Genomic DNA, 20,683 nt, shown 5'->3' on the forward strand with positions numbered 1-20,683 from the left:
TCACAGTTTGCAACAAAAAATCTTTTTGAAGTAATTTTCAAGGCAGTCAGTAGTTTCATTTGCCCCCTTTTATTTATTTTGTCTATTTTTCATTAAAAACAAAATTGTTTAACCTCATATGTAAACTATAGTCACTGAAAATAGATCTTAAAGCTACTAAGTACTTGAGTCGGTGAGTCACTGTCTAGTAATGAAATTGATACCTTTTTTGACCTTAGCTTCATCAGCAGTACAGTTGAACAAAGAATTAATTCCTACCCTAATTTGGCATCTACCTTTTTTTTTTTAACATCTTTATTGGAGTATAATTGCTTTACAATGGTGTGTTAGTTACCTTTTTTAACCCTTTTTTTTTTAAATAAAAACAGCTTTAGTGAGATATAATTCACATACCTTGCAATTCATTCATTTTATTTTATTTTATTTTATTTTTTATTGAAGTGTAGTTGATTTACAATGTTGTGCCAATCTCTGCTGTACAGCAAAGTGACTCAGTTACACACAGATATATTCTTTTATTCACTCATTTTAAATATACAAGTCAGTGTTTTTTAGAAAGTTCACAAGGTTGTTCAGTCATCACCACAATCTAATTTAAATTGTAACAGTTCTTTATATATTCAGGATACAATTCCCTTATTAAATATATAATATGCAAATATTTTCTCCCATCCTCTGGATTATCTTTTTACTGTCTATTTATTTATTTATTTAGACCACATCATGAGGCTTGCAGGCTCTTAGTTCCCTGACCAGGGATTGAACCTGGGCTCCCAGCAGTGGAAGCACAGAGTCCTAACCACTGGACCACCAGGGAATTCCCTATATTTTTAGTTTAGTTTAGTTTTGTTTTTTTAATCAGTATTGCTTCTTTGTAAATGTATTTATTTATTTATTTTTGGCTGCATTGGGTCTTCGTTGCTGTGTGCAGGCTTTCTCTAGTTTCGGTGAGCAGGGGCCTCTCCTCATTGTAGTGCATGGGCTTTTCATTGCAGAGCACAGGCTCTAGAGCACAGGCTCAGTAGTTGTGGCGCACGGGCTTAGTTGCTCCACAGAATATGGGATCCTCCCAGACCAGGGATCAAACCCGTGTCCCCTGCATTGGCAGGCGGATTCTCAACCACCATCCCACCAGGGAAGTCCCCTCTTTTTAGTTTCTTGATGGTGTTCTTTGGAGCACAAAAATTTTTAATTTTGATGTAGTCCAGTGTATCTATTTTTGCTTTTGTCTCTTATGCATTTGGTGTCATATCTAAGAAACCATTGCCTAACCCAAGACTATAACCTCTTATTCTTGGCTTAGTTTTCTTCATGCTAAATTTAGTTCAATTGGCCTCTGAAACCAGGAATTGCATAATAGTGAGGATGAAGTGCAGTGTTTGACATAGTAGGCACTAATTTGTCAAATGTATTGGTGATTTTTTTTTTTTTTTTGGCCATGCTGTGTGGCTTTGGGGATCCTAGTTCCCTGATCAGGGATCTAACCCGTGCCCTCCCCACAGTGGAAGCGCAGAGTCCTAACCACTGGATGACCAGGAAAGTCCCTGGTCTTTTTAAAACAGAATTTTAACACAGTGAAATGTCTACCTAATATGTGTAAAATTATAGAATCACCACCTCTGAATCTTTTTCTGAGGGTTCCTGTTCCCCTTTCTTCAGGGTAGAACTGACCACTCCTTCTTCTGTTTCTTTTTCCCCATTCTCTTTCCCCACTACTCTACAAATAGATTCTATTATTTTTCCTGGGGGCAGGAATGGTAATTATTCATCCCTCATCCTCAGTGCTTGGCATATACAGAAGGCAATAGAATTGTTTCATCCTGCTTGGCTAGTAACACAACAGAATATCATATACCTTTAAAAGTGATAAGTAAGTGGACCATGTGACTATAGAAGGAGTAGATTATATTAAATAACACTGGGAGACACCAGCTCTGAGACACCCTGGGCACCTTAGCCAGGCACCCAAGGATCTGGCCCTGCTCACCAGTGGGCTGACACAAGCTTCAGGACAGCCCTGATCCTACAGCCAGCTGTGTCAGGAACCAGCCCCACCCCCCCAGTGGTCTGACACCAGCTCTGGGACCCCTGGGTCCTGCAGCCAGAGACCCCAGAATCCAGCTGTGCCCCCGCCATTGGGCCAGCACTAGCCCCAGGACCCAGTTTTACCCACCAGTGGGTGGGCACCAGTCCCAGGAGCTCCTAGACCCCGATCCTGCCCACCAGAGGGCAGACACGGGCCCCAGGACCACTGCAGCCCCACAGCCTGCCCTGTCAGGACCCAGCCAACACATCAGCAGTCCAGCAGCAGTCCTGGGGCCCTACCTCCGAACCCTGCCCACCAGTAGGCCAGCTCCAGCTCTGGGGCACCTTGGGTGCCTCCGTCAGCAGCCCTGGGATCCAGGCCCACCCATCAGCAGACTGTCAGCTTCGGGACCCCCAGGCCCTGCATCCAGAGACCTCGGGACCAGCTCCACCCACCACTGAGCTGGCAGTAGCCTAGGACCCACCCTGGGCCCTGCGCCTGCCCACCAGCAGGCTGACAACAGCCCTGTGACGCCCCAGCCCCTGGACCCACCCATCAGCAAGCCAACACCAGCTCTGAGGTACTTTGGACTCCTCAGCCAGCCACCCTGGAATTCATCCCCACTCACCAGCAGGCTAGCACCAGCTTTGGGACACCCTGGAACTCACAACCAGCAGTGTTAAGAACTGGCCCCACCTACCAGCAGGCCAACACCAGATTCAGGAACCTCAGCCTCACAACCACTCATCTCAGAACCTGGCTCTGCCCACCAGTGAGCCAGCATTAGCCCCAGGATCCCCTGGGGTTCTGCAGCCAGCCACCTTGTGACCCGGCCCTGCCAACCAGTGGCTAGCAGCCTCCACACAAGGTAGGGCCTGGCAACCAAGCAAATTGGGGTACCAGCCATGCCTATCAGACCACCCACAGTAGTCAGCCCACCACAACAGAAGGACCCATGCAGCTCACACTGGGGGCATCCCTAGAACATATAACCCTAGTGACCAGAGGGGAGTGTGCTGCTGGGACACATAGGACGTCTCCCACAAAAGTCCACTTCTTCAAGGTCAGGAAACATAACCAACATATCAGATACATAGAAATAAAAACAGCAATTTAGGCAAAATGAGACAATAGAGGAATATGTTCCAAACTAAACAAGACAATAGAGGAATATGTTCCAAACTAAATAAAATATGTTTATTTTATCTGAACAAAATAAAACCTCAAAAGAACTATAAGTGAAGTGGAGATAGACAATCTAGCTGATAAAGAGTTCAAGGTAATGATAGTAAATAAGATCAAAGAACTCAGGAGAAGAATGGATTCACAGAGCGAGATGTTAGAAATTTTTAACAAAGAGTTAGAAAATATGGAGAAGAACCAAGCAGGGATGAGGAATACCATAACTGAAATGAAAAATACACTAGAAGGAATCAACAGTAGACTAAGAGAGAATATTAAAAGCAGCAAGGCACAAGCAACAAGTTATGTATGCAGGAACTCCCGTCGACTATTAGCTGACTTATTAGCAGAAACTCTGCAGGCCAGAAGAGAGTGGTAGAATATCAAGAACCAAGAACCTACCTGGCAAGGTTCTCAGTAAGATTTGATAGAGAAATCAAGTTTTATAGATAAGCAAAACCTAAATAAGTTCATCACCACAGCCAGCTTTACAAGAAATGCTAAAGGCACTTCTCTAAGCAAAAAAGAAAAGGCCACAACTAGAAACATGAAAATTATGAAAGTAAAAGGCTCATTAGTAAAGGCAAATATACAGTGAAGGTATTCAATCAACCACCTACAAAACTAGGAGGAAGGTTAAAAGGCAAAAGTAAAATCATCTATATCTGCAGTAAGTAGTTAAGGGATACACAAAACAAAAAGATGTAAAATATGACACTAAAAACAGGACTCATAGCAGGAGGGGAGTAAAAATGTAAGGTTGTTAAAAGGCATTTGAAATTAAGAGATCAGCAACTTAAAATAATCATTTATATATATAGATTGCTATATATAAACCTGGTAAGCACAAACTAAAAACCTATAAAGATACATACACAAAAAAGAGAAAGGAATGCAAACATAACGCTAAAGATAGTTATCAAATCACAAGGGAGGAGAACAAAGGAAGAAGAAAGGAACAAAAAAGAACTACAAAAACAACCCCCAAACAGTTAACAAAATGGCAATAAGTACATACCTATCAATAATTACTTTAAATGTAAATGGGCCAAATGCTCCAATCAAAAGACATGGAGTGGATGAATGGGTACAAAAACAAGACCCTTATATAGACTGCCTACAAGAGACTCACTTCAGACCTAAAGAAACAGATAAAGTGAGAGAATGGAAAAAGATATTCCATGCAAATAGAAATCGAAAGAAAGCCGGGGTGTGCATGTAACAACTAAAAGATCCTGCATGCCGCAACTAAAGATCCTGCGTGCCATGACGAAGATCCCGTGTGCTGCAACTAAGACCCAGTGCAGCCAAATAAATATTAAAAAAGCAAAAGCAAAAGAAAGCCGGGGTAACAAAAACTTAGACACAATAAACTTTAAAACAAAGACTGTTACAAGAGACAAAGAAGGACACTACATAATGACCAAGGGATCACTCCAAGAAGAAGTTATATAACAACTGTAAATATATATGCACCCAACATAGGAGCACCTAAATACATAAAGGAAATATTGACAGACATAAAGGGAGAAATTGACACAATAATAGTAAGGAACTTTAACACCCCACTTACGCCAATGGACAGATCATCCAGACAGAAAATCAATTAGGAAACACAGGCGTTAAATGACATATTATACCAAATGAATGTAACAGATATATAGAGAATATTCCATCCAAAAGCAGCAGAATACACATTTTTTTTTTTTTGGCCATGCCGTGTGTCATGTGGGATCTTATTTCCCTGGCCAGGGATTGAACCCGCACCCCCTGCAGTAGAAGCTCAGAGTCTTAACCACTGGGCCTCCAGGGAGGTCCCAGAATACACATTCTTTTCAAGTGCACATGAAACACTCTCCAGGATAGATCACGTTCTAGGCCACAAAACAAGTCTCAGTAAACTTAAGAAAATTGAAATCATGTCAAGCATCTTTTCCAACCACAATGCTATGAGACTAGAAATCAACTTACAAGAAAAAAACTGCAAAAAACACAAACCTGTGGAGGCTAGACATGCTACTAAATAACGAATGGATCACTGAAAAAAATCAAGGAAAATATCAAAAAAACTTGGAGACAAGTGAAAATGAAAACACAGCAATCCAAAATCTAAGGGTTGCAGCAAAAGCAGTTCTAAGAGGGACCTTTATAGCAATAAAAACCTACCTCAGGAAAAAGAAAAATCTCAAATAAGCCAACCTTACATCTAAAGGAACTAGATAAAGAAGAACAAACAGAACGCAAAATTAGTAGAAGGAAAATGGACAGAAGACCTGAATAGACGTTTTTCCAAAGAAGACATACATAATGGCCAATAGGCAGATGAAAAGATGCTAAACGTCACTAATTATCAGAAAAATGCAAATCAAAACCACAGTGAGATATCATCTCTCACCTGTCATAATGGCTATCATCAAAAAGCCCACAAATAACAAATGTTGGCAAGGGTGTGGAGAAAAGGGAACCCTTGTACACCCTTGGTAGGAATGGAAATTGGTATAGCCACTGTGTAAAACAGTATGGAGATTCCTCAAAAAACTGGAAATAGAACTACCATATGATCTAGCAGTTCCACTCCTAGGCATATATCTGAAGAAAACACAAATGCTAATTTGAAAAGATACATGTATTGCAATATTCATAGCAGCATTATTTACAATTGCCAAGATATGGAAGCAATCTAAGTGTCCATCAACAGATGAATGGATAAAGAAGATATATATACGCAATGGAATAGCACTCAGCCATAAAGAGTGAAATTTTGCTATTTGCAACAACATGGATGGACTTGGAGGGTATTACTCCTAGTGAAATAAGTCAGAGAAAGACAAATACTGTATGTTATCACTTATGTGTGGAATCTAAAAAATGAAACATGAATATAGCAAAACAGAAAAAAACTCAAGAATAATAGAGAACAAATGAGGGGTTAGCAATTAGGAGAGGGAAGAGGGAGGGGCAAAATAGAAGTAGGGGATTGAGAGGTACAAACTACTATGTATAAAATAAGCTACAAGGATATACTGTATGGCACAGGGAATATAGCCAGTATATTATAAAACTGTAAGTGGAGTATATTCTATAAAAATTTTGAATCACTATGTTGTAACCTGAAACTAATATAATATTTAAGTCAACTATACCTCAAAAAAATACTGCAGGAACAAAAATAACAGATTATATACAATGATCAGAGCTCTACTCAGTACTCTGTAATGACCTATGTGGGAATAGAATCTAAAAAAGAGTGGATATATGTATAACTGATTCACTTTGCTATACAGCAGAAACGAACACAACGTTGTAAATCAACTATACCCCAATAAAAATTAATTTAAAAAAGTGATCAAAACACTTTCATATCACATATACACACTAAGGGTTGCAAAGGGAATATGAAATTGACTAAATAGAATTTCTAGTTTCGCAAAGCCCAATGTTAGGGGAGTGGTTTAAAAATGTTGGTTCCTCAATGAAATAGAGCCATTACAGTGATAATTATTAAGATTTGTAAAAACATGAGAAACTGTTCATGATGCATTTTGACCTGAAAGGAGAGTGTGTGTTATGATACTAAGTTAAAAATAATTTTCATTGAGGTCTTTTAAAAACAGTTATTAACCATTGAAAAATTGACAGTGAAGTCTTTTAGATCTTTAAATGGATTAAAAGTAGATTATAGGACTTTTCTTTCATAACTTTTCAAAATAAAATAGATTCTTGGGACTTTCCTGGTGACGCATTGGTTAAGAATCTGCCTGCCAATACAGGGAACATGGGTTCAAGCCCTGGTCTGGGAAGATCCCACATGCTGCGGAGCAACTAAGCCTGTGCACCACAACTACTGAGCCTGCGCTCCAGAGCCCACGAGCCACAACTACTGAGCCTGCGTGCCACAACTACTGAAGCCCACGTGCCTAGAGCCCATGCTTCACAGCAAGAGAAGCCACCGCAATGAGAAGCCCATGTACTGCAACGAAGAGTAGCCCACACTTGGCACAACTAGAGAAAGCCCACGTGTAGCAACTAAAACCCAACACAGCCAAAAATAAATAAATTAATTAATTTAAAAGATAGATTCTCATTTGTTTCGTGTACATTGATCTTGTATAAGGGAGAAATAATAGACCAGTATATGATTTTCATATATTTAAAAATTGTGCAACTTTTTCTTCTCTGATAAGGACATTCACAGGGTTGAATTACATCATCCTTCTATTCCTGAGATACTTTGACATCATTCTTGGTGTATTATTAAAGATATACTTGGTACACTGTACCTATAATAGCTTGTTAACATGTATTACTTTGCAATAATGTTTCAACAGTAGTCATTCAAAATGTGTCTGAGTTCCTACTCTGTGCCAGGAACTGTGCTGTTTGATGGGTTCTGAGAATATGGCAGTAAATGAGGCAGACAAGGCCCTTCACCTCCCAGAATTCCATACATTTTTTAGGAACTTCATGGAACCATTTGAAGCAGTTTGAAAATCATGGATTAGATCATTTATCATGTTTCTTTTTTTATTCTGAAACATTCTTTTTAAAAGACAGTTATGGACAATTAAGAAAGATGTTATCTTTATTTAAAGAAACATAGAGGAGCATTAAATCTTCACCCATAGGGCTTCCCTGGTGGCGCAGTGGTTGAGAGTCTGTCTGCCGATGCAGGGGACACGGGTTCGTGCCCCGGTCCGGGAAGATCCCACATGTCGCAGAGCGGCTGGGCCCATGAGCCATGGCCGCTGAGCCTGCACGTCTGGAGCCTGTGCTCCGCAACGGGAGAGGCCACAACAGTGAGAGGCCCGCGTACCGCAAAAAAAAAAAAAAAAAAGATCTTCACCCGTATTTAAAGCCCCTGCTTAAGCTTAGAGTAATGAATAATTATGAAATGTATGTTTACTAAGTACAAGTAAGTACTTCTTAGAGACATTAAGTGCTGTAGAATTTTATAGTACTTCTTGCCTATGATTGTTTACTACATGGTAGGAGGTTTTTTTTTTATGAAGGATTATAGTTATGGGTAGATACATTTACAAAAAAATTAGACACAGTGCCTGTGGTAAAATAGTGTATGTGATCTGAATGAGTGTGTTAAATGAGTATGTTTAACTTGAATACCAGACTAACTTACTAAAGGCTAATGAAATCATATACATAAAAGAAAGATTGAAATCTTTACCCTTCTGTTATTAGAATCCATTAATCCATTATTAGAATCCATCAGGTCCAATATACTTGCTTTGTCTGGTAGTGATACCTAAATAAGGTAAAGATATTCATAACTTGTCATTTCCCTTAGTATTATTCTTACTTAAAAATGCATAACTTTGACTTTGCACTGTAGATAGGAATGACTGGACAAAAATTTTAGATGGTGTTATGTATTGTTATTCACATTAATTTATAATTTTCTAGGTGATTAATGATCCTATCCATGGTCACATTGAATTTCACCCTCTTCTCATCCGAATCATCGACACACCTCAATTTCAGCGCCTGCGATATATTAAGCAGTTGGGAGGCGGTTACTATGTTTTTCCAGGAGCTTCACACAATCGATTTGAGCATAGTCTAGGGTAAGAAGGGTATTGGGGTGGGGAACTTATAGTTATTAAGTCCCTTCTCGGTCACATCGTATCTTTTAGAAAACAAATAGTTTTATAAAATGGTAATAATAGCCTTATTTTTTTTAAGAGCCTTGTTTGACTGAGACAATCAACATTTGATTTCTTTTTCCTTTGGCCGAGCCATGTGGCATGCAGGATCTTAGTTCCCCAGCCAGGGACTGAACTCGTGCCCCGTGCAGTGGAAGCGTGGAGTCCTAACCATTGGACTGCCAGGGAATTCCCAATAATATCCTTATTTTATTGATGAGAAAGTTGAAGGTTTGATTTACCTTGCTCTACTTTACTTATTTTATGTATTCTTAGAAGCCACCTCAAATCCTTCCTGGAAAGAAAATGAAAGTGCCTGGCAGGACTTTTAGATGAAACATTTGTGTTTAAATATTATTTAAAAGTTAATAGGGTTGGTTACTGATATAATTAACTTTGTAAGTTTGATTATTTAATTTTCCTACATTTCCTATTTAGTCTTATACATAATTGCTCTTTAAAACCACATCATTGGTCTTCCATGGTGGCACAGTGGTTAAGAATCCGCCTGCCAATGCAGGGGACACGGGTTCGAGCCCTGGCCTGGGAAGATCCCACATGCCGCAGAGCAACTAAGCCTGTGTGCCACAACTACTGAGCCCGTGTGCCACAACTACTGAAGCTTGTGCACCTAGAGCCTGTGCTCCTTGACAAGAGAAGCCACCGCAATGAGAAGCCTGTGCACCACAACGAAGATTAGCCTCTGCTCTCTGCAACTAGAGGAAGCCCACATGCAGCATCAAAGACCTAATGCAGCCAAAAATAAATTTAAAAAAACGAAAAACAAAAAAACCACATTGTTTTCTTACCTATCAGGAAACGTGTAAATCAGAAAAGCATTCACAAGCTTAGAGAAGGTGGCACCTCTGTTACATACAACATAGTTGAGACTTTGCTCTGCTTTTTTTTTTTTGCCTGCGTTTGGACTTATTTGATGCGCACAGGCTTTCCCTAGTTGCTGCGAGTGGGGGCTACTCTTCATTGCAGTGCACGGGCTTCTCATTGCGGTGCCTTCTCTTGTTGCGGAACATGGGCTCTAGGCGCACGGGCTTCGGCAGTTGTGACACATGGGCTCAGTAGTTGTGGCTCGCGGGCTCTAGAGCAGAGGCTCAGTAGTTGTGGCGCACTGCCTTAGTTGCTCCGTGCATGTGGGATCTTCCCGGACCAGAGCTCAAACCCATGTCCCTTGCATTGGCAGGCGGTAACCACTGCACCACCAGGGAAGTCCCTGGTCTGCTTTTTCATTATAAAAATGTAGAGCCAGGTGGACATAGGCCCAGAAGAATCAGACAGTTATCTAGATTTTCATGAAGTACTCACAGTGTAAGTGGTCCACCCCTTATCCACGGGGTATATGCTCCTAGACTCCCAGTGGATGCCTGAAACCACAGATACTACCAAACCCTATTTATACTATGTTTTTTCCTTAAAAATACATACCTATGATAAAGTTTAATTTATAAATTAAGCACAGTAAGAGATTAACAACAACTAATAATAAAATGGAACAATTATAACAATACAGTGCAATAAAAGTTATGTGCATGTGGTTTCTCTCTTTCAGAATATCTTACTGTACAAATTTAATGCCTTTGCCGTCTTAATTAAGCACTTATCACACACCGTGGCTGTAACTTTGACAGTTTGAGATGCAACAGCAAAACTAGCACAAATTTCTTTTTCCTTCTTCACTATTTCACAGGTAGAAGATTTGTTCTTATGATAGATCTTAGCAACCTCAGCGTACAATTTTGTTCTATCTTTATTGAGTTGAGAATTTTGACCATTTCACTCACTTACCGGAAGCACTTCTTGTTCTATCTTTATTGAGTTGAGAATTTTGACCGTTTCACTCACTTACTGGAAGCACTTCTCGACTTGGCACATCTGAATTGCCAGCTTTACTACTCTTGCACTTTGGGGCCATTATGAAGTAAAATAAGGGTCACTTGAACACAAGCACTGTGGAAACCTTGGCCGTCAATCTGATAATTTTGTTGGCTACTAAGTGATTTAATGTGTGGGACACGCTGGACAAAAGAATGATTCACGACCCAGTCGTGATGGAGCAGAACAGTGTGATGTTTCATCATGCTACTCAGAATGAAGTATAATTTAAAACTTATAAATTGTGTATCTCTGGAAGTTTCCATGTAATATTTTCAGACCATGATTAACTGCTGGTAACTGAAATGAGGAAAGTGAAACCAATAATAAGGGGAAACTGCTGCGTTACTTTGGTTTTGTTTGTTTGTTTAGAAGCATGTTTAATTAGCCAGAACACATGCATCTACTCAAATGTTTATTCATCAACAAATATTTATTGAAAACTTATTAGTGCCTACCAAACCAACAAGATATCAACTGTTTCTTGTGAAGCTCAGAGTTTAGGGGGCAAGAAAGATATTGTATTCATTCAGGAAGTACTTTCAGGTAGAAATGCTAAAAGTGTATTTAACATTTGTTGAGCACCTTATCTACAATCTATGTTGTAAACATTACAATACCAGAAGCTCTGCTTTTAAAAAAAAATGTGGTAAAATACACAGAATATAAAATTTACCATCCTAACCATTTTTAAGTTTATAGCTCAATAGTGTTAAATATATCCACATTATTGTGCAACCAAGCTCCAGAACTTTTTCATCTCGCAAAACTGAAACTCTGTACCCATTGAATTCCCCATTCCTCTTCTCCCCAGTCCCTGGTAACCACATTCTACTTTCTGTTCTAATGAATTTGTCTGTTCTAGGTACCTCATATAAGTGATTTCATAGAGTATTTGTCTTTTTGTGATTGGCTTATTTCATTTAGCATAATTTCCCCAAGAGTCACTCATATTGGAGCATGTGTCAGAATATCCTTACTTTTTAAGGCTGAATAATATTCCATTGTATGTATATGTTACATTTCATTTATCCCTTCATTCATCTGTGGGCTCTTGGGTTGCTTCCACCTCTTTGGCAATTGTGACCGCTATGAACGTGGATGTGCAAATATCTCTTCAAGACCCTGCTTTCACTTCTTTTGGGTATATACCCAGAAGTGGAATTACTGGATCATATGGTAATTCTATTTTTAATATTTTGAGAAACTGCTCTACTGTTTTCTATAGTGGCTGCACCATTTTACATTCACACCAACAATGTACAAGGGTTCCAGTTTCTCCACATCCTGGCCAAAATTTGTTAGTTTTTGTTTGTTTTATAATAGACATCCTAGGGACTTCCCTGGTGGTCCAGTGGTTAAGACTCTGTGCTTCCAGTGCAGCGGGAACGGGTTCAATCCCTGTTTGGGGAACTAAGATCTGCATCCTACGTGGAGCAGCCAAAAAAAAAACCCCAAAAACCCTTCCTAATGGGTATGAGGTGGTGTCTCACTGTGATTTGATTTTGCATTTCCCTAATGATAAGTGATTCTGAGTCAAGAGGTCCTGCTTTTGGGAATCTGTGTGTTTCTGCCTAGTTCTGAAACAGACTATTCTGTTAAGTTGAAAAACATATTGAAATTCTTGGGTGTTAACTGAAAGAAAAATGCACGATGTGAAAGTTATGAGTTAAGTTTTATTTGGGGACCTTACTGAGTACTGTAGCCCGGGAGTTCTCAGATAGCTCTGAGGAACTGCTCCAGAGAGGTAAGGGAGGAGCCAGTATATATGTGAACTTTTTTGCTGGGGAAAACATGTGGTCAAGTGTAAAAAGGTTACTGCTAATCACAAATGTAGACCAAAAAAATGTTACCTGTCATTCTAGTAAACAACAAATATTGCCCGCCATCAAGCCACTGCAGCTGCCCCCAGTGCTGCACCCAGAGGTGAATTCAGGGTGGAGAAAAATAGCATCCTGGCCCTAGATAGATCAGACGAATATCTAAGGAATAATTTCAATGACCCGAGACTCTTACATCTTCCCATACATAGGAAAATGCTAAAAATTATTAACTTGAGGTGACTGGTTTTTGTCATTAGCAGTAGTCTTTTGATGTTGGACTAAATGTTTTTTTTGGTTTTTTTTTTTCACCAGAAACTCCTATATACCCTGGTTCCTCCCTTACCTCTTTGGAACAATGCCTCAGTGCTGTCTGAGACTGTTTCCTGGGCTAGAGTCCTCAGTAAGATCTCTGAATAAAACATAACTTGGAACTTTTAGGTAGTGTTTTTCTTCAGTTGACAGTTCAGTGACCACGAAGGGATCCAGAGCCAACTTTTCTCCTTTGCCTGAACTTTACGAGGATCTGGAGCCTTGGTACTAGCAGAGGCCTCTTGTGCCCGTCTGTCTGCTCAGTGAGTCCAGATGAATTTGGATGAGTGTCTCCTGGATCTTGGATCTCATGTTATTCGCTTATGGTCCTAAGTTTTATTTGGTTGTATTTAACTTCTCACTGGAGGAGTAGGTTTTCCTTGAACTTAGTTTCAAAAAGAGGTAACAGGGTTATCTTCAGTTGAAAGACATTAGGAAGATTGTGGTCAGTTGAATGACAGAGTGGGTTATCCTTACTTGAAAGACACTGGGAAGATTTTGCTCAGTTAAAAAACGCTGATGTGTTACCCCAATTGACAGACACTGGGAAATTTTTATTATGTACGTACAGAATTTGTACTTGCAAGTACTTGCTTAATTGGGAATTAAAGCTCATCCTAAAAATGGCCAAACTGGGGTTCTTTTGACATTCCAAAATTAATTTTTTTTTCATATGCAGCTAGAAAAACCCAACTTGATAAAACATCTTTTCAAAATTCTGAACTTAAAGAAACAAAAGCCCTTCTGGGAGAACTTGCATTTCTCTACCTGTGTCTTAGAGATGTAAATGTTCTACCTGATCTTCTTAGGCTTTTTTTTTTTTTTCTCCTGTGTTCTGAGAGCTTGGTCTCTGCTACCCAGGAGGTACACATATGGTGTACATTTGGCAACCAGTCAAATAGACTGGAATTCTGAGCAATCTTTTTGTCTGGCTGTGTCAACTCTCAGGAAAATTTGTCATAAGGGGTCCCAGCCCATAAGGGGCCTTTGTCATCTCAACCTTCATTGCAACCACCTGTACAATGAAGGACTTTACTCTCTTAGGCTGTTTGGGGGAGGAAATTTCTAAATCTTATGAAGGCTGCATCCTTTGCACTCTCTTGTGGGGATGCCTCTTGCATTTTATTGGTTTGAGTCACTATTAAGATACTATTCATCGGGCTTCCCTGGTGGTGCAGTGGTTGAGAGTCCGCCTGCCTATGCAGGGGACACGGGTTCGTGCCCCGGTCCGGGAAGATCCCACATGCCGCGGAGCGGCTAGGCCCGTGAGCCATGGCCGCTGAGCCTGCACATCCGGAGCCTGCGCTCCGCAACGGGAGAGGCCACAACAGTGAGAGGCCCGCATACCGCAAAAAAAAAAAAAAAAAAGATACTATTCATCAATGACCAGACAGTGAATCCTTAAAATTGGAGAAACTTGGTAAATTAGTAAATTTTTTAGAGAGCTCTCATAACAAACAGCTGTTTTATTTTTACCTATTAAAAAACAAATTAGAAGATGGTAGTATATATAAAACAGCTAACCTAAGAACTCCCTTAGTTTATTTATCTTTTTTTTAGCATTTTTAGTTTTTTTTCTTAACTTTAAAAAAATTTGAATATCTTATTTTCCCCCAGCTTTATCGTGATATAATTGACATATAACGATGTGTATGTTTAAGGTGTACAACATGATTTGATACAGTTTTTTTTTGTCATAAGTTGTGGATTTAATTCCATTGATTTAAATGTTACCTTTTGTTGTAAATTCACCACATATTCCATTAAGAATAGAGACCATATTATCTAGTTCAACAATGCTATATATAAAATAGATACCCAACAAGGACCTACTGTATAGCACAGGGAACTATACTCAGTATTTTGTTTTTTGTTTCTTGTTTTTTATCTCTTCTTGATTTTGTGGACTTATAAGTAGGTGTTGAATTTATCTTGACACTGACTTTATCCAATTATTTTTTTTTTACTTTTATTTATTTTTTTATGCAGCAGGTCCTTATTAGTCATCAATTTTATACACATCAGTGTATACATGTCAACCCCAATCGCCCAATTCATCACACACACACACCCCCGCTGCTTTCCCCGCTTGGTGACCATAAATTTGTTCTCTACATCTGTGTCTCAATTTCTGCCCTGCAAACCGGTTCATCTGTACCATTTTTCTAGGTTCCACATATATGTGTTAGCATACGGTATTTGTTTTTCTCTTTCTGACTTACTTCACTCTGTATAACAGTCTCTAGATCCATCCACATCCCTACAAATGACCCAATTTCAGAACTCCCTTAGTTTAAAAGAGACATAAATAAACCAGTTTGGGAAGCCTTATTTGTAGTCTCTAGGGTTACCCTCAGTGGGCCTTACAGATGCTAATAAAAACATTAGGTTAAGTAATGTTAATTGGGTTGGTTAATAGGGAAAAAAAGCTGAGGGGAAAGTTAAGAGACTTCTTCCCAAGAAGGTGGAAATTTTAACAGGACTTGTCTCAACAGGATAAAAATCTTCAGATGGTTATTAAGAAATTGGATAAATAAAATGGATGGTAATGAGATTAAAACAAAGGTTTTTATACAACACTATGTAAGGTTGGATGGGCCAAGGGGACATCTTATTGGTCCCCAACATTAAGGGCCCTGAAGAAGTCCATTCTATCATTCTATTTACCCCAGTTTAATACACACACACACACACACACACATTTAAAAGACTGGAAGAAAATTACACTGAGATACCTGATCAACAGTTAACAATTGTTTGGGGCAACAATTAGACCAATTAATCAAGTTAAAGATTTTTTAAAAAGGCCTGTGTCCCTGGGCTCAACCCCTCCCTGGAGACCCCAGAGCCTTTATACAAAAATAGATAAAATAGCCAGAGAATAAAAAGGAAAGTTTCTAGGACTCCTTGTAAGACCACAGCTTGTTGATGGAGTCCTAATGGAGTCTAAAGTTAAAGGTGTAAGAGTTGATTGAATCGAGATGACAGTTTATAAAAGTAGGTATATTTAAGTGGGCTTAATATAAGATGTTTATATCTCTTTTGCCTCACTATATTGTGTGTAGACATTATGTCTCACTGGGGAATGCTTCCCCTGCCTGGTATTATAAGACAGGGTATGTAAATCTGCCCCTCAGAAAATATTAATTTAAATATACAAAAAAAAAAACCCAGGAAGGTTACATGAACCCACACAATATAACGTAAAACTAGGGGCTAATATTCAGAAGCTAATAATAATCAAATTAAAGAAAATGTAGTTGGGCAAATCAATCTTTTAAAATCATTTAGGCAGCAGAGCAGTTCTTTGGGGAATTAAAAACAACTGTCTTTGTCTTGCAAATCTCTACAAATCAGAAATGTAATACAGCCCAAAATGACCTGAGACTGAGCCTATAGCTAGCTCAATCAGGTAGACTCTGAAACAAAAAGGGGAAAAGAGGGCTTTTTATACTCAAACTGCTGGGAAGGCTCCTTCACCCAAAGTCTAATTCACAGCCTCCTTAAGGATTTATCAAGGACAAATACAAATCTTAACAGTTGCTCATCTTTCAAACAGAAGAGTAAGTTTTTCATTTTTGTTTTGTTTTTTCCGCTCTGCAGCGTAGGGTATCTAGCAGGATGTCTAGTTCGTGAACTGAGTGAAAAACAACCAGAGCTGCAGATAAGTGAACGAGATATGCTCTGTGTTCAGATCGCTGGTCTTTGTCATGATCTCGGTAAGCAGTTCAAAGAGCCAGAGTTCTAATGTAAAACCACATGGTACCTCTCTTTGAAATTAAAAAATCCAACTAACTAGGAGAATATGAAAGTTGTGTTTTAATTCTTCAGTTAACATTAATGTAAATGTGCCAGTGCTTCTTTCTAGAATGATTTATAAGCCCAAAGCATTGCTATTTTTTTTTGTAGGCTTTCAGTGAATTTCCCATGTTAAACATCTTTGTTGCAGGTTATATGAAGGGACTTTCTGATAGTGATTTTTTTCTGACTACTGTGTGTTGGATGATGTGAATTTGATTTTTCCTTTATCTTGGTTGAAATAAAATTGCCATTTTCCTTTAGATAATTTGTCAAATCTATTCTTCTCACACCTAGAATACATAATCTGCTCTAACAGATTAACAACAGATTTAGAGAACTCCTTTTCTTCCCTGACCCATGTGAGGTCTTGGGCCACTTAAATCCAAGTAGAAGAATATCATCCTTTTCCATGGTCAAAGAAAGAGAAAAAGGACTGTTCTCTTTTATCACAGGAGTTTTTTCCCCTATCCTTGTAATTTTTTTTTTTTCGCTGTACGCAGGCCTCTCACTGTTGTGGCCTCTCCCATTGTGGAGCACAGGCTCCTGACGCGCAGGCTCAGCAGCCATAGCTCACGGGTCCAGCCGCTCCGCGGCATGTGGGATCTTCCCGGACTGGGGCACGAACCCATGTCCCCTGCATCAGCAGGCGGACTCTCAACCACTGTGCCACCAGGGAAGCCCTATCCTTGTAATTTATTCCTACCTGTTGGAGGATCCTAAGAGTTTGCATGTGCCCTCAGTGCAGGGAAAGGGAGGTTTCAATAGCCAGATACTTAAAGGCATAGGGCACGCTCTTCAGCATGTCCCCTTGGAGATTTCAGTAGGACCAGTATCAGCCCTAGATCATAAATTAAACAGATTTTTGGTATTTTGAGAGGGAATCATTGGAAACTTTTGCCAGTTTCTAGGAGTCTGAGCTCTATAGTAACAAGCCTTTGTGTACAGACTGCAACATGCAAAAAGGCCCAGGGCTGGTCCAGGTAGGCTCCCTCTCCCATCTATCAGGACCCCCTGCGGATACAAAAATAAACCCCCAAAACCCCAAAATCCTGGATGCTCAAGCCCCTTATATAAAATTTGCATATAACCCACACACATCCTCCCATGTACTTTAAATCAATTCTAAATTACTTATAATACCAGTACAATGTAAACTATATGTAAATAGTTGACAGCAAGCCTGGCAAATTCAAATTTTGCTTTTTGGAACTTTCTGGAATTTGTTTTTCTGAATATTTTTTTGTCTGAGGTTGATTGAATCTGCGGATGCAGAGGGCCAACTGTAACTCCTTCAGAAATTCTGATAATTCCAGAGTTGTGCCTCAGCAAAGTTTCATATTACTAGATGTGGAATGTTAAGATCACTTATGAATAAGATAAAGTAGTGATCTCCACTTTTGATTGCCCATATCATCAGTAAAAACCCAAGATAAGCCCTGATATGTGTATATTTATTATAAAATAAATTACATACATTATAAAATTTACATAAATACAGATGTTTTTAAAGGTTGAGAGTAATAAAGTTCTAATGTTTTCTTCCTAACCCTAGTGGATTGTGTTAAAACTGCTGTTCTAACACTACCAATATATAATCTGAAGAAGCCAAAAGTTTTTGTCATTAACATTCTTTAGTTACACAGAACTGTCCTTTCATCAGATTTATGTAAACTATGGTGACTCAGAGACCCCTCAGTGGAGAGCTTACTTTCCTGTATTGTTCTGCTTCCTGTTCTCTTGTTTTAGAAAATAGGAAGGAAGGGTTTGTTCCTTTTTGTGATGTATTTATAGATTATTAATTTCTATTGATATTCAAGTTTAACTAAAAAGATTTACATTTTACCAATTTACAAACATTTTTCTTGTTCTAAGGCTGCTTTTGTTTTTAAGGTCATGGGCCATTTTCTCATATGTTCGATGGAAGATTTATTCCACTTGCTCGCCCAGATGTGAAATGGACGGTATGTATTCATATATTTAATAGTCAATAAAATAAAGACTAAGCAATGACTGCTGTGTTAAAGTATTCTTCCTTTTACAGTTTTTCAGAGTGTTTATATATAATGCTTTCATTTGATCCTCACAGTAATCTCTAAGGAGGAAATCATTATCTCCATTTTTGTAAGTATAAAGGAACTTGAAGTTCATAGAGGTGTATTGATGCACCAGAAATCACAAATTTGTTAAATGATAAAGCCAACACTAGAAAACCAGGTTTCCTAGCTGCTAATTTAATGCTCTTTCTACTCTATCACACTAGTATAAAATAAAAAATAAAAGGCTGACTCTGACTTTGACTCATTTTGTATGACCATGAAGTAACTAATACCAGCTAAATTCATTTTATACTTACAGATTTGCAGGTGACTGACCTGTATTTTTGGAATCAATTTTTGAGAAGTAAAGTTAGGTCAACTCCTATTTTTGGCCACACTATTATTTGGAGTAGAAAAAGGTATTAATACATATTGAACACTCCTTACATGTCAACCACTATTTTTTCTCTCTCTCTTTAAAGGTAATTCGTATACAATATGTTGTACAGATCTTCAGTGTACAGTTCAGTGAGTTTTGACAAATGTATACATCCATGTAGCCACTACCCAAGTTGAGATATAGAATATTTTCATCTTCCTGGAAAATTCCTTTGTGACCCTTTTCAGTCAGTTCCTACATCTCCCTCCCACTATTACCTTCTGATTTTTATAAACAGACTAGTTTTGCCTGTCTTAGAATTGATAAGAGTAGAATCTTATAATAGGTACTCTTTTGTGTCTTGCTCTTATTCACTCAACACAATGATTTTGAGATTCGTTGGTGTGTCATGCATCAGTTGTCGGTCCCTGCTCATTGCTGAGGTAGTATTCCATTGTATGAATAAGTTATGATTTTTTATTTTTTCTCCTTTTGTAGAATTTGGGTTGTTTCCAGTTTTTTGGCTGTTATGAATAAGGATGCTATGCATGTTACTGTACACAATTTTTATGGAAAATGTTTTCATTTGTCTTAGGTTCATCTAGGAGTAGAATTGCTGGGTCATCAAGTAGATGGATACTTAACTTTATAAGCAACTACCAGACGTTTCCCATTTTACACTCTGCCAGCAATATAAGAGTGCCTGTTGTTCCATAGCCTCCCCAACATTTAGTTTTTTAAGTTATTCTTTCTAATGAGTGTGAAATGGTCTCTTATAGGATTTTTTTTTTTTTGGCATCCTCTGTGGTATCTTGAGTACCATTTCCTGTACTTTGTCATTGATAAATCATCTTTTGTGAAGAGTTTTTCCATTTACTCATTTAAAAAATTTGAATGTTTGCCTTTTAGTTTTCAATTTGAGTAATTATATATATAGTCAGATACATGTATTATGAATATAGTCCCTGTCCCCACCCCAGTCTCTGACTTACCAATTCATTTCTTTAATGAAGGTGGCTTTTGAGAAATAAAAATTTTAAATTTTGATTAAGTATTTCTGGTTCTTCAACCTAGTAAGATGGATAGTTTCTCTCCAGTTCTGCAGCCTTAGGGCCTCCCTCAGGCTAAAAGCCATAAAAGAACTGGAGTATTGCCCACTGCCTTTCTCTTCCAAGTGTTTATTTCCCTCTAACATCTGCCTGCTTTTGGTCATAATCCAATACCTTCAGGAAGTTGTCCAGAGTTAGTTTTTTTCTCCAACAGGGTCGATTTAAATAGGATCTACTCAGCCATTTCCAAGTCTTTTTCTTTAAATATTTTGCCTTTAACATGTAAGTCCTTACCTCATGGGAATTTATTTCTCTGCATATGTGTGGTAGAAATTTGATTTCTTTTTTAATATGGATAATTGTTTATTGAATTTCCCCAGTGATCTGCAGTCAAACGCTCTACCACTGTCCCCACTGATTCTGTGATACCAACCCCAACATTTTTTTAACATTCTGTAATGATGAATCTTTCTGGATTCTGTTGCATTCCACACTTTTCATAATTGTTACTTCTTTATAATAAGTCTTGATAGC

At 38.6% G+C, this 20,683-nt stretch overlaps 1 protein-coding gene across 7 annotated transcripts in view; it reads left to right on the plus strand.

Moving 5' to 3' along the window:
* Window positions 1-20,683, plus strand: part of SAMHD1 (SAM and HD domain containing deoxynucleoside triphosphate triphosphohydrolase 1) — a 76,790-nt gene that overhangs the window by 11,027 nt on the left and 45,080 nt on the right. For all 7 annotated transcript variants that reach the window (XR_004345958.1, XR_004345959.1, XM_032606764.1 and 4 more), the window contains exons 4-6: window positions 8,627-8,787; window positions 16,488-16,603; window positions 18,576-18,646. Coding sequence is in view for 5 of the 7 variants with exons in the window: in XM_032606764.1 (XP_032462655.1) it covers window positions 8,627-8,787; window positions 16,488-16,603; window positions 18,576-18,646 (348 nt within the window). In the remaining 2 variants the exon portion in view is untranslated. The remainder of the gene's footprint in view (window positions 1-8,626; window positions 8,788-16,487; window positions 16,604-18,575; window positions 18,647-20,683) is intronic.

This window comes from Phocoena sinus, chromosome 15 (assembly GCF_008692025.1).
Source record: "Phocoena sinus isolate mPhoSin1 chromosome 15, mPhoSin1.pri, whole genome shotgun sequence".
NCBI classification, from domain to species: domain Eukaryota; kingdom Metazoa; phylum Chordata; class Mammalia; order Artiodactyla; family Phocoenidae; genus Phocoena; species Phocoena sinus.